Here is a 13452-nt window from a genome sequence, read left to right on the forward strand (position 1 = left end):
AAGAAAAAAGGCAACTCTATAAAGAGCTATGTAAACCTGTTAAAAGCTATGAAAGACATGAAATAGAAAAAAGGAAAAGCAACTGGGCAGATTTCAATTCTGGGCATTATTATTATACTGACTTTTGCAAAGCCACAATGCATGCAATACAACAGCTAACAAAGAAACCCTAAGTGGTTATGATCTCCAGCTCTGGGGGATCAGATGGACCTGGGTTGGGCCCCTTCTTTTTCTATTTCTTCATAAAATAATGGAAATAATAAGAGTACATACCAAATAGGGTTTTTATATAAATCAGATGAGGAAATAAAATGCATATAAAGGATGGAGTATAGTGCCTACCATGAGAGCTACTATTATTAATACTACTTTAACTTGATCATTTTTTATTTATTACCCTAAGTGCTAAAGGATAATGTCTTAAGAGCCTCCTTATTTATTTTTGGTTTTTATTTCTGATATTAAAATATTTCAGTTTTGAGAGCTCAACTATCTTGTATACGAAGAATGACATTTCTGAAATTATTTTAAATTTCAGTGTTAGATAAAAATATTAAAGACCTTTCAATTAAGTACAGAATTTTCAATAAAGATGAAAAAAATTAGGTGATAAATATAAGAAAAAGTTCACGGCCTTGCTTTTCTATGGCTGAACTCTCTACAAAATATTCAATGGCCAGTTATATTTTTCTTTCTTCTTCCCATGGTATTCAGTCTAATCAAGAGTCTCATAGCCAAGTATTTTCAAATTATATGACTTAGCTACTCCTCTGCATTCCTTCTGTCCTTCTGGTTAACACTGATCTTACACTTATTTCTTCAGGCTCCTTCTTTTACTAAATTAAGCACACTTCCTTGATGGAAGTGAAATTGCATTATGCTCACAAAATGGATCAGTGATAATCTAATTTCATCCACATCACTGAGAGCAGGAGTGATCAGTGAGGGACCCACGAACTGCCATTGTAAACATATGGTCAAGTCATAATTTCTTTTATGTCACTAATACCTTCCTTCATTATACTTTTTAAAAAATGTTATTTTTTTTCTGGGACTTACAAACTCACCACTTTCTGAACCCTAAATATTTACTCATGCTGTGATGAATGAACACACAGAAAACTGTCAAAAGAGTCTGTGAATGAACAAAGAAAAGGGATCTGAAATCAAATGAGTACAGAAATATATTTCCTCCTATCACAACAAAAGAGATTTGGATTCCTAGTACGTATGATAGAAGTGGAGTTAGTCTTAATTTTTATCCCTTGGTAAATCATACCCCATGTTCAGAATTTATTACTTTACCAAAAAGATTAAACTTAAGTAGAAAATAGACACATTTCCACAAAATGTCCTACATTTTTTAATTATTAAGGGAACACAGTTGAGGAAACCAAGACCTTCCAATTAAAAGTGTATTCACTGTCTGGCTAAAAAGTCGTTTCTTGAGGAATAGAGTGGTTTGCATATACTTCTAGATCCCATGTACAGGAACTACAATGCAACAGGACCCGCCCTCTGCAGGATTAACTGCTTACTCCCTAGTCTTTTCATTCTTAGACAAAGGACTCTCACACAAAGAAGTGTTTTCCTAAGCATTTATTTTCACAGAATTACAAACATAAAAGTAGGGATTAAATCCACCCATCTCTATTACAAAGGGACTAACAACAACAAGAATAGAACAAAAGCTGAAAATAAGAGAAAACTTATAGTTGTATAATGAATATAATTCTGTATTTATAAGTTGCTGTCAATCCCATGAATAGAAACGTGTTCTTCTCCTAGACATAAAGACCAACACTTTGTTTAATAGTCCTCCTTTCAGAATGTTCCATATTTCCCCCTGAAATTACCCCCAAAACTAATAACCTCCCTTCCCCCAACTGCCTTACAGAGTAACAAAATTCTAGTAAATATCTGTGAATGTGCATTTTTATTCCTTACTTAGTCCTTACTTTTATTCCTTAGTAAAGGGAGATGGGGTAGAAAAAAATTTAACCCAATCAATGACATTTATACTTACTCTGGTATCCAAAAATGTGTTAATCAAGGGGGAAATGTAAATCTGAGCTATTGCAGCTAACAAAAAGGGCACACAACAGAATCCTTCAAGTCACATAACTTTCTGTTCAATAGTTCATCATATACAACAAAGTCATATTACAAAATAAAACATGGATTGTGTTCAAACTTTGTTCCTTTTTGCTTTAAATTAAAACTGTTGCTTTCAAAATAACACTTCATGGAACTATAATAAATGAGGGATAAAAGAAGAAAATAGAGAATGAACTAGATAAGTGGAAAATAGGATTGTTAGACGGGAAAAAAGACTTAAACCCAGAAGGAATTCAAAATAGAACACATTGTCAGTTTTGATTTGAATACATCTTCCGCATTTAAAATAATTCCTATGAAGTACATTTGCAGGTGACTCATATATTTTTATGAGAATGCAGGTATATTTAGTCAAAAAGAAAGCTGTTTCCTACTCAAAACCATTCAATTACAATATGTATATACAGTATGAGCTTCCTGGAACAATAAATACAAGAAGTGAATCTCATAAAAAAGGAACAGTGTTGTTTCTCCACAGCATATCCAGGGAAAAGAATATTCATTACATAATCCTGAAATATGTAAATTCACTATTATAGTTGGAGACTTCAAACTCCTCTATCAGTGAGTGATTCACAAATCTTGTAGGCAGAAAATCATTCAGGACATTGCTGAACTGAACATCGCCCTCAAATAATTGGATCTAACTGACATGTATAAAATACTTCATCCAACAACAGCAAAATACATTCTTCTCAAACTTACATGGAACATTTATTTACTAAGTCAGACCAACATTCTGGGCCATAAAACACACCTTAAGAAACAGAAGTCATAAAAGTATGCTCTGAGACTACATTGAAATTAAACTAGAAATCAGTAACAGAAATAGTGGGAAAATACCAAAATACTTTTTAGTAACATACTTCTAATTAATGCATGGTCAAAAAAAATCCTGAAAAAATTTTAAAATATTTTGAACTACATGAAAATAAAAATACAACTTATTTTGGGATGCAACGAAAGCAAGGATTATATGGAAATTTATAGCATCGAATGCATATATAAGAAAATCAGTAATCTAAACTTCCATCTTAGGAACCTAGAAAAAGAAGAGCAAATTAAATCTGAAGTAACTAGAAGAAAATAAATAATAATAAAAAAATAGAGAAGAAATCAACGAAGTTGAAAACAGAAAAGCAATGGAGGAAAAAAATCAACGAAACCAAAAGACAGTTCTTTGAAAAGTTCAATAAAATTGATAAACCTCTACCAAGCTAAGTAAATTAAGGAAAGAAGACACAAATGAATTATATCTGAAATAAAGAGGGCCGTCACTATTGATCCCACGGACATTAAAAGAATAAAAGAATATTATAAACAAATCTACCCACAAATTTGATAATCTAGATGAAATGGACCTTGAAATTTCTTGAAAGACACAAACCACCAAAACGCACACTAGAAGAAACAGATAATCTGAATAGGCTTATATTAAAGAAGTTGAGTTAATAATTAATAACCTTCCAAAACAGAAGGTACTAGGCCCAGTTCTAGACAACTAAAACAAATTAGCTACCAGTAAACATCAAAGTAACTTTATAAACAGCTATGAAAACTTTGTGAAAGCTATGAAAGACATAAGAGTAGCAAAAAGAAGAAATCGGATAGATTTCCATTCTAGCCATTATTATTATGTTGACTTTTGTAAAGCAACAATACATGCAATACAATAGCTGACTCTATACTAACAAAGAAACCCAAAGAGGTTATGGTCTCTACCTTTGGAATGAACCCAGATAGATTCACTGGTGAATTCTATCAAACATTTAAAGAAGAAATTATACTAATCCTCTACAATCTCTTCCAGAAAATAGAAGCAGAGGAAATACTTCCCAACTCATTCCATGAGACCAACAATTAAATAAATAAATAAATAAATAAAAAAACAAACAAAGACATTATAAAAAAGGAAATATAGAAACCAGTATCTCTCATGAACATACAAGCAAAAAGTCTCAACAAAATATTAGCAAACTGAATCCAACAATGTATAAAAAGAATTATAGACAATGACCAAGTGGGATTTATTCCAGGTACGCAAGGCATTTGCAAGGTACTTCAAAATTTGAAAATCAACTGATGTAATCCATCACATCAATAGACTAAATAAGAAAAACCATACGATTATATCAATAGATGTACAAAAAGCACTATTCAAAATCCAATAGTTATTCATGATTAAAACTCCCAGCAACCTAGGAATAGAGGGGAACTTCTTCAACTTGATATAGAACATCTACCAAAAATTCCTAGTGACTGAAAATGAGGCTCCTTATGACTTTAATTAAATTTAGCTTTAAATCCTAGTTCTAGATTGATAGCCTCTGCCTGCCTCTCTCTCTCTCTCTCTCTCTCTCTCTCTCTCTCTCTCTCTCTCTATATATATATATATATATATATATATATATATATATATATATATATATATATATATGTATCCCTCAGAGACCTAGCCTTTCCCACAGATAATAAGCACCCTCGAGGCAGCAAAAGACAGTAGTCAGGACCAGCAAGCTGGTCCCAAGGTCAGGACCTCTGGCAGGCTAATGATAGCATCTTGCCCTAAGTTATGTTTCAGCTCCTGAGCCCTAAGGTGGAACGACCCCCTGGCTACTTTCCCATGAAACCAGACAGAGGGACACCAGAGCAGACCTCAGAATTGTCCTCAAGACCTGAAGAGATGATTTATTACCCTTACCTCACTTCCACCCAATCAGCTTCCAGCATGACCCCGAGCCCCTAACCCACAGGGTCTTATGATTTTGCCCTATGGACTCTGTAACCTACATGCCACTGGGGAGGCTGGGCTTCTGAGCATTAGCTTCCTGGGTGGCTCCATTCATGACAAAATAACTAATCTTTCTCTACTACAATTCTTGGTGTTTAGTGTTTGGCTCTGCTAACATCAAACGGACAACTTTTCTGTTCAGTAACATTATTATATATTATGGTGAGGAAGGAAACAATGTCCCACTAAGAAGCAAGCCAAAGATGTCCCTTCTCACCACTCCTACTCAACACTGTAGTAGAAGTCCTGGCTGATGCAGTACGACAAGAAAAGGAAATGAAAGGTATTGACTGGGAAGGATGAAATAAAACTGTTAGTAGATGACATGATTGCCCATGTAGAAAATTCTGAAGAATCAACCCTAAACTATTGCAATTAATAGCAATTATAGGTTTACAGGATATAAGGCTAATATATAAAAGTCAACTGCTTTCCTACATATCAGCTATGAAAAATTAGAATTTGAAATGTAAAATAATACTATTTATATTACTACCAAAAAAATTGAAATACCTAGGTGTAAATCTAACAAAACATATATAAGTTTGTTAATTTTGAGAAGTTCAAAATTCTAAAAAAATAAATACAAGAATATGTAAATAAATGGAGCAATATTCATGTTCACAGATACAGATAGGAAGACTCAATATTGTCAAGATAACAGTTCTTTCTAGCTTGGCCTACAGATTCAACACAATTCCAATGAAAATCCTGCCAAGTTGTTCTGCGGATATAGGTAAACTGATTATCTAAAGTTTATATGGAAGATCTCAATGGAACACAACGATAAAGGAAAAGGACAAATTTAGACTTTTTAAGTCAATTTCAATAGTGAAATGGACACTACTCAACTTCAAAACTTATAAAGGTCAAGTAATCAAGACAGTGTGATACTGGTAAGGGAACAGACAAATAGACCAGTGGAATGGAACAGATCATCCAGAAATAGATTCACACAAATACAGACAATTGATTTTTGACAAAGAAATAAAAATAATTCAAAGGAACATGGATGTTGTTCCCCAAATAGTGCTGAAACAACTGGACATTCACATGCAAAACAGTTTATCTACACTATGTCCTTATTATTTTCACAAAAATTAACTCAAAATGGAAAACAACAGAAAACACAAAACTGTAAAACTCCAAGAAGATAACACAAGAAAAAGATCTCGGTGACATTGGGTTTGAGGGTGCATTTTTTTAGGTAGAACAACAAAAGTACCATACATGATACATGAAAGAAAAAATTACAGTTATTTAGATTTCATTAAAATTAAAAATGTCTGCTTTGTGACTGGTATGCAAGACAATGAAAAAAAAAAGCCACAGACTGAGAGAAAATCTTTGCAAAATACTTATCTGATAAATGTTACCCAAAATATAAAAAAACTCTTACAACGCAACAAGAAAACAATCTAATTAAAAAATGAACTAAATAAAAATCTGAACAGATAACTCAACAAAGAAGATATACAGATGGCAAATAAGAATATGAAAAGATGCTCATTATCATATGTTATCAGATAAATATAAGTTAAAATAACAATGGGATACCACCACAAACTATTGAGAATGGCTCAAATCCAAAGCACTGACAACATCAAATGCTGGTGAGGATGTGGAGTAACAGGAACTCGCCTTCAGTTTTAGTACAGTGCAAAACGGTACAGCCACTTTGGAAAACAGTTTGTAAGTTTCCTACAAAATTAAACATATTCTTATACAATTAATCAATTGTATTCCTTGATATTTACCCAAATGAGTTGAAAACTTGTATCCACACAAAGTCTGCATGTGAAAGTTTAAAATAGCTTTTTATTATATTGACCAAGATACCCTTCAATAAATAAACTACGGTACATCCAGAAAATGGAATACTAAAAAAAAAAAAAAAAGAGCATATAAGCCATGAAAAGACAGGGAGGAACCAAAAAATGCATAAGTGAAAGAAGCCAATCTGAAAAGGCTACATACTGTATGATTCCAACTATGTGATACTCTGGAAAAAGCAAAACTATAGAAACAGTAAAAAGGTCAGTTAAGGTGGAGGAAAGGAGGAATGTATGGAGCACAGGGAATTTTTAGGGCAGTGAAATTACATATCAGCCTTTAATGGTAGATACATGTCATTCCATAGAATGCACAACACAAAGAATAAACCTTAACATAAACAATGAACTTTGAGTGATAATAATGTATAATATTAGTTCATAAATTGTAAAAAATGAACCTTACTAATACAAGACGTGAATAATAGGGATATTGTGTTTGGGGAGAAAGGAGGCATATGAGAATTCTGTACTTTCTATTTTTCTGTAAGCCTAAAACTATTCTAAAAAATAAATTCCATTAAAAGAAAAGCAGGGAAATGATAATCACAAAATTCCGGGAGATGGTTACCAATTTGGAAGAGACATGAGGTCGAGAAAGAAAGAACGCATAGGCTGATGCAATTGCATTGGTGATAGTTTAGTTCTTAAGTTGGGTATTGGGATCACAGATACTCATTTTATTATTATGTCTTATAACTTGCATATGTTATAAATATGCGCTCAACTACTAATCCAAATAAAGAAAAAATTCTACATTGAATATATGCATGTATGTCCTCCTTCATGAATATATGTAACTAGAAAGCAGAGGATGTTTTACATACAATTAAGGCATATACAAATATTAGTTAATAAATTTCCTGTGAATATGTACTATAGGTAGGCAACATAATATAACAGAAAGAATACTGGGTTTGGGTATAGATCTCTGCCTTAACTCTGTTTCTGCTTTTTATTAATTTTGTGAACTTGAGCAACAATATTTAATCTCTCCATTTCTGCTCTTTTGAACGGAAATAATAATCATAATTTAAGCACTTTATGAGGAATAAATGATATATATAACACATATATAAAGTAGACACTGATAATTAAATGTACAAAATAAATGTTAATTCACTTCTAGTTACATTCGGAAAATTTTGAGAGCAAGTATAGCAAAAAATTTAATGGCACATGCTAAGCAAAATAAGTCAGACTGAGAAAGACAAATACCATATGATCTCACTTACATCTGGAATCTAAAGCACAGAATAAATGAACAAACAAAACAGAAATAGACTCAGAGCTATAGGAGAAAAACAAACTGATGGTTGCTAGATGGGAGGGGGGTGGGAATAGGGGAGAAGGTGAAGGGATTAGAAAGTACAGGTTAGTAGTCACAGGGATATGAAATACAGTATGGGGAATATAATCAATAATGTAAAGATTATGCAGGGTGCCAGATGGGTACTAGACTTATCAGGGGATCACTTAATGGATGGTGCGAATTTCTGACCACTGTGCTGTACACCTAAAGCTGAAGAAGAACAGTAGTGAATGTCAACTATAATTAAATACATATACTGGGGCTGCCTCCAAAAATGTATACACATTTTAAGAGATGTTATCTATGCTCAAGAAGTAGTTCGCCGTAATCAGAAGGGTCTGGATGCTGATGGTAACCACTTTGAGCACCTCTTGCAACTGCAGAAGTCAAACGTGACCTGTATTCATCTTTTGTTATCGGTATAATTTTAATACAGTTTTTCCCTTTTTTAAAATGTGTATGCTTTTTTTTTGGCACCCTCTGTATACATAGTCACGGATTGTGGAGTCCAGCATAGGGAATAAAGTCAGTGGAACTGTAACAACGATATATGATGTCAGAGGGGTAGTAGATTGGGAGGTGGACTTATCACTTTGTGAGGGGTGTAAATGTCTAACTATTACATTGTTTTGTACACCCAAAACTAACAAAACAAAACAAAACAAAACAAAACAAAACAAAACAAAACAAAACAAAACAAACAAAAACTTAATGGTACAGGCTAGAGTCAGAATGTCTAGACTGGTTTTTGACTACTATGCCTCTGTTTCATAAAATGGAGATGATAGTAGCAGTATTTCACAAAGATTAAATAACTTGTGTTATGTGTTTATAATAATATATAGTATTATTATAATGTGTTTATAATAATATATAGTATTATTATAAGTATAGTGTTAGTAGAAATAATTATTTTATCATTACTATAAGAAATATTTATTGAGTTGAGGTCACTAGAAAAATTTTTACATTTAAATGAGCTCTTCTTAAAATTCTACCTGTGAGGTAATTCTTACACAGATGTAGACAATTCAGCATAGGAGTGTTTCTACTGTGTTTTCATATATATAAAAGCCTAAAATACAAAAAATAAAATCTGTTTTGTCATATGTAAGGGTCTAATACAAAAAACAATGATGATTAAATTAGTGAAGTATTGCTATTGATAGAGATAAATGTCACTATTTAATGATTAGTGACTTTAGTCTCATTAAGCATAAATCCTTATAAATAGGCATGTAACTTTCAAGCAAAAGACAATTTAGCGACAAGACAATAAAAAGGTAGGATATAATATGTGGGTATATCAAATATATACACAGCTTCAAATAAATGACTAGAAGATTCAAGTTTAGGTGTTGTGTCAGAATATACTCTAAAACAGCCTTAAAACAATAAAGATAAGGAAGTGATTAAGCATGCTTGATCAGCATGATTTTCACTGAAAAGCTAATTGGCAAAGGTTTAACTTCTTTCCATGTATTTTGGGGGCAAATTCCACTTACTAGCTATGAATATCTTTGAGCCTTAAATGAACTTATTTATAAAATGAAAATAATCTGATTAACACATAGGGTTACTGGTAAGGTTAAATATGATACCACATACATCAGAATTAAAAAACTGTCACGGTTTCCATAAATACTGCATGGAGTACTAACCAGTTCGTCACTTAGGTGTGTACCATTCTGCTAATCAGGTGAGTACAGATATGAAGAACTATAAAACACTGCAAAATACAAAGTCCAAAAATGAGACATCTTATTTGTTCTAAAATACTTGTTCCTCTCCTAGAAGAACCATTTTCTATTTTCAGTTTTAAAGCAGAAGAGCCTCTTTGCAGGTAAAACCTTACAGGAAATCTCAATCTACAAGACAAGTAAAAGAACTGATAACCTTTTAATCCTTATTTCTTAAGCCTTTCTCTTGCCCTACAGCTCCTGGAATATCTCATCTAAAGCAAAGAAAACAGCTAGAAACCTAGGACCTGAACTTGTCTACATATCAAAACCCATTGTACTGTATTGCGCCACTTTAGAAAACTCAAAATGGTATCCCAGGGGGTTCAAGAATGTGCCAGGGTCAAACTGTGCACCATGACAGCTTAGTTCAGCAACCACTCGGTACCTGTTGAGCCACCTTTAAAACAGGGGTAATACTACTGACTGCCATTATTGTGAAGGTTCAATGAAATAACATATGAAAACTGTCCGTGTAGCTGAGGTGAAGACCAGTGAGAAGCATGCTCTTATATCTGACAAAAATCATGTAACAGCTTCCTGTAAGGATGAACAGGAGTGGGTGCAATAAGCGTATGATGCATATTATGAAGATCTATAAAATTCAAAACATCCAAAATTTATTTTGCCTGTGTCTGTAATAAATTACATTGTATTAAAGGCTTGGCAAAAATAATGATATTTACTCTAACTGCACATATAAAAATACATGAATAGCTTCAGTGTGTTTGGTTAAAAAAAAAATCTGTGTTAATTGACTGTTCTGATAAATCTGATCACAATTTTAACTAATTCCATCATTTTAGATTTCTAAATTCCTCTGTACTGATTCATCATATAAACAAAAACTTGAAATCATTCAATTTAAAACTAAAAACATAACAAAGTACTCTCTAGACTAATTACAAATACCAATAATATTTTTACATGCTTGAAATTTAAGGGTGGGCAAGGTGCTTTGGGGCCATCTTCCAAAGTCACTCCTGATTCTAAGCATATATCTAGCCTTGTTTATCACCCACAACTACAGTAAAAACAAAATAAAATTACTAAGGCAAGATATAATCCTGAATTGCTACAGAAAGAATAATTGGCAATATATTTTCTAACAAATAATGCACACACATTTATATTAAAAAAATAACTAAGATTCTTAAATAGTAACATTGACTGAAATTTTTATTAGAATACCTTTTAAAGTTTTATATTAAATAGCACTGTTTGAAACAGTTTGGATAGTTTCAAAAAGCCTTTCTCAGATTCCTAAAATAATACTCTTACTACACAATATTATAAATGTATCTAGTTTGGAATCCACTAAAAAAAATTAGAGTTAACTCACTCTGATTGTCCTACTCAACTTATTTTTAAGCAAAAAAAGATTCTGAATATTTTCCTACAACTTTCCTGTGAAAGTTAAGCTTAAATAAAAAATTTAGGCAGCAATAAAGATTTGGTAGCTATTGCTTATGTAGAATAGAAAGTCAAAACACTTCTACAAAACCAAGTTACAGTCCCTATTCATTTCCTTTTTTGAAGATATTTAGGATTAGCAGAAATAACTTAAAAGTACTTTAATCATACAATTTTGTATTATATAAATATTCTCTTAAGATTAAACTTTCAGAAATTGTATAATTTTGCATAATGTCACCATAAAAATACTAGTAAATACAGAAATTAAAATTATTGACTAAGATTTACCAGAGTATATTTATGATTAATTGGCTGATGTCTTCTCCCTTTTTTCCCATACCAGAGACGAGACATTTCCTTTCCAGGGCAAATTAAGTTACATCAGATCTTGTAAAAACTGTTTTAAAAAGCATTCTTCCTCTGTCAAAGATAAATTTCCAGCACAAGAGCCCTTCCTACTACAGTGACAAAACAGTTTGCTAGAGACAAAGATTTGATTGACAATACAAAGAGCTAATCACTAAGTAGTGTCCATTGCAAACAGAGTCCTGAGTGGAGACTGTAAAGCTGGGGAGGGAAGAGAGGGTTTCCCATGTTTAAGTTTGGTTGCGCTGTGCCCAAATGTGCAAAGAAAGGGCTCAAAAGTTTAAAGACACAGAGCATGTATTTCTAAAACCAGTACACCAAGACATACACTAAAAATATCTTAGTCATAAAAAAGTAATAAGCACAGTTGCCCGAGTCCCTCCCAAAGTACACAAATTATTTCAATTAACATTGTGTTGTTTGCTCATATAATCATAAAATTCTGCTTTTTATTTAGATTTAAGAGTCCTATAAAATTTCATCTTTTGTGTGTGCATTTTTAAGCAATAAAATGTTCTTTGAGGGCTCTTCAACCCTCATATTTCATGGAATGACTATGTAAAAACAAAGCCAATCTACTACAAATAAATCCTACACAAATACTCAAAATGACCTGAAAATTCCTTTGACTGTTACACAGTCTATTTTTAAACTGAATTTTCTAACATTTAATTTCTTGAAAAAGTACTTATATTTACTTATGCCTACATATACTTCACTAACCAGTAGCATGCTGAATATAACCAAATAAGTGAAATTTTAAGAATATTATTATGTCTATAAACTAAAATTATCCAGAGCTCAATTTTAACTAGACTATCAATGTCATAATATAGTACATCTGAAGATTTCTTCCATTTTAGACCAAACCTGCTCCTGCCTTTACCTTGTTGTGGGTACACAAAGAACTGTACACACAATGACACCCTTCACACACACACACACCACCTCTCTACCACACACAACACTGCACCACACCCGCACACTTCCTTCCTCCACTTTCCAGCATGTACATGCACAGTACAGAGCACACCCCACACTGAACATCCCCCAACCAGCCCCACCCCACTTACCCTAAGATCTCTTTCCCACAAGCTCTCATAGGCACATTATAACCATCTCCACACGGGCCTTGCTACATACAGAGTCCCATCACACATCCACACCACCCCCGTCACTGGATTCCCCCTGGCCACACCAATGACACTTACAGGATTTGGTGGTGGTGGGGGTGCCATTTTGGAAACCTATTCATTACTTACAGTCAGATTTCCTAATAATTAAAAATATTGTATGTGTACCAAAATGTATTTAAATGAGACTGTTAAACACACACACACACACACACACACACACACACGCGCGTGCGCACCAGGATAGCCTATTTTGTTGGCTGTCTACTCAACATACATCACCAAAGCTTCTAATACAGCTTTGATTTTGCTCAGATCGTCTTTTCAGTCATGTTGTTTCTGAGAAGGCCGCCTTCATGCCAGGACAGGATGTGTCCTCACAGATCTATACAAGTGGCTCTGAAAGTTTAGCCTGCATCACAGTCATCTGGATCATTTGTGTAAAACACAGAATGCTGGGCTCCAAAACCAGTTTCTGGTTAAGCAGATGGAATGGGGTCTGAGAACCTGAATTTTTAATAAATTCCTAGATGCTGCTGATGCTCATAGTTTTGGGACCACACTTTGAAAAAACAACAAACACAATGAAATATCATCTCACATTTGTCAGAATGGCTATTATCAAAAAGTTAAAGAAATGACAAGTGTTGGCGAGGATGTGAAGCAAAGGGAAGCCTTGTGTAATATGTTGGTGGGAATGAAAACTGGTGTAGCCACGACGGGAAACAGCAGAGAGTTTCCTTAA

At 33.2% G+C, this 13452-nt stretch overlaps 1 protein-coding gene across 10 annotated transcripts in view; it reads right to left on the reverse strand.

Annotated features, from left to right (window-relative positions):
- Nucleotides 1-13452, reverse strand: part of OXR1 (oxidation resistance 1) — a 451782-nt gene that overhangs the window by 12036 nt on the left and 426294 nt on the right. The window contains exon 1 of one of the 10 annotated variants that reach the window (XM_019750598.3): nt 11497-11684. The exons of 8 other annotated variants lie outside the window; for them this stretch is intronic. In XM_019750598.3, the coding sequence (XP_019606157.1) occupies nt 11497-11562 (66 nt within the window). In that variant the 5' untranslated portion in view covers nt 11563-11684. Of the gene's footprint in view, nt 1-11496; nt 11685-13452 lie in introns of those variants that run through there. One more of the 10 variants, XM_019750599.3, reaches the window with a different exon arrangement.

Source organism: Rhinolophus sinicus, chromosome 6, assembly GCF_057876585.1.
Source record: "Rhinolophus sinicus isolate RSI-liver-muscle chromosome 6, RSI-T2T, whole genome shotgun sequence".
In the NCBI taxonomy this organism is placed as follows: Eukaryota; Metazoa; Chordata; class Mammalia; order Chiroptera; family Rhinolophidae; genus Rhinolophus; species Rhinolophus sinicus.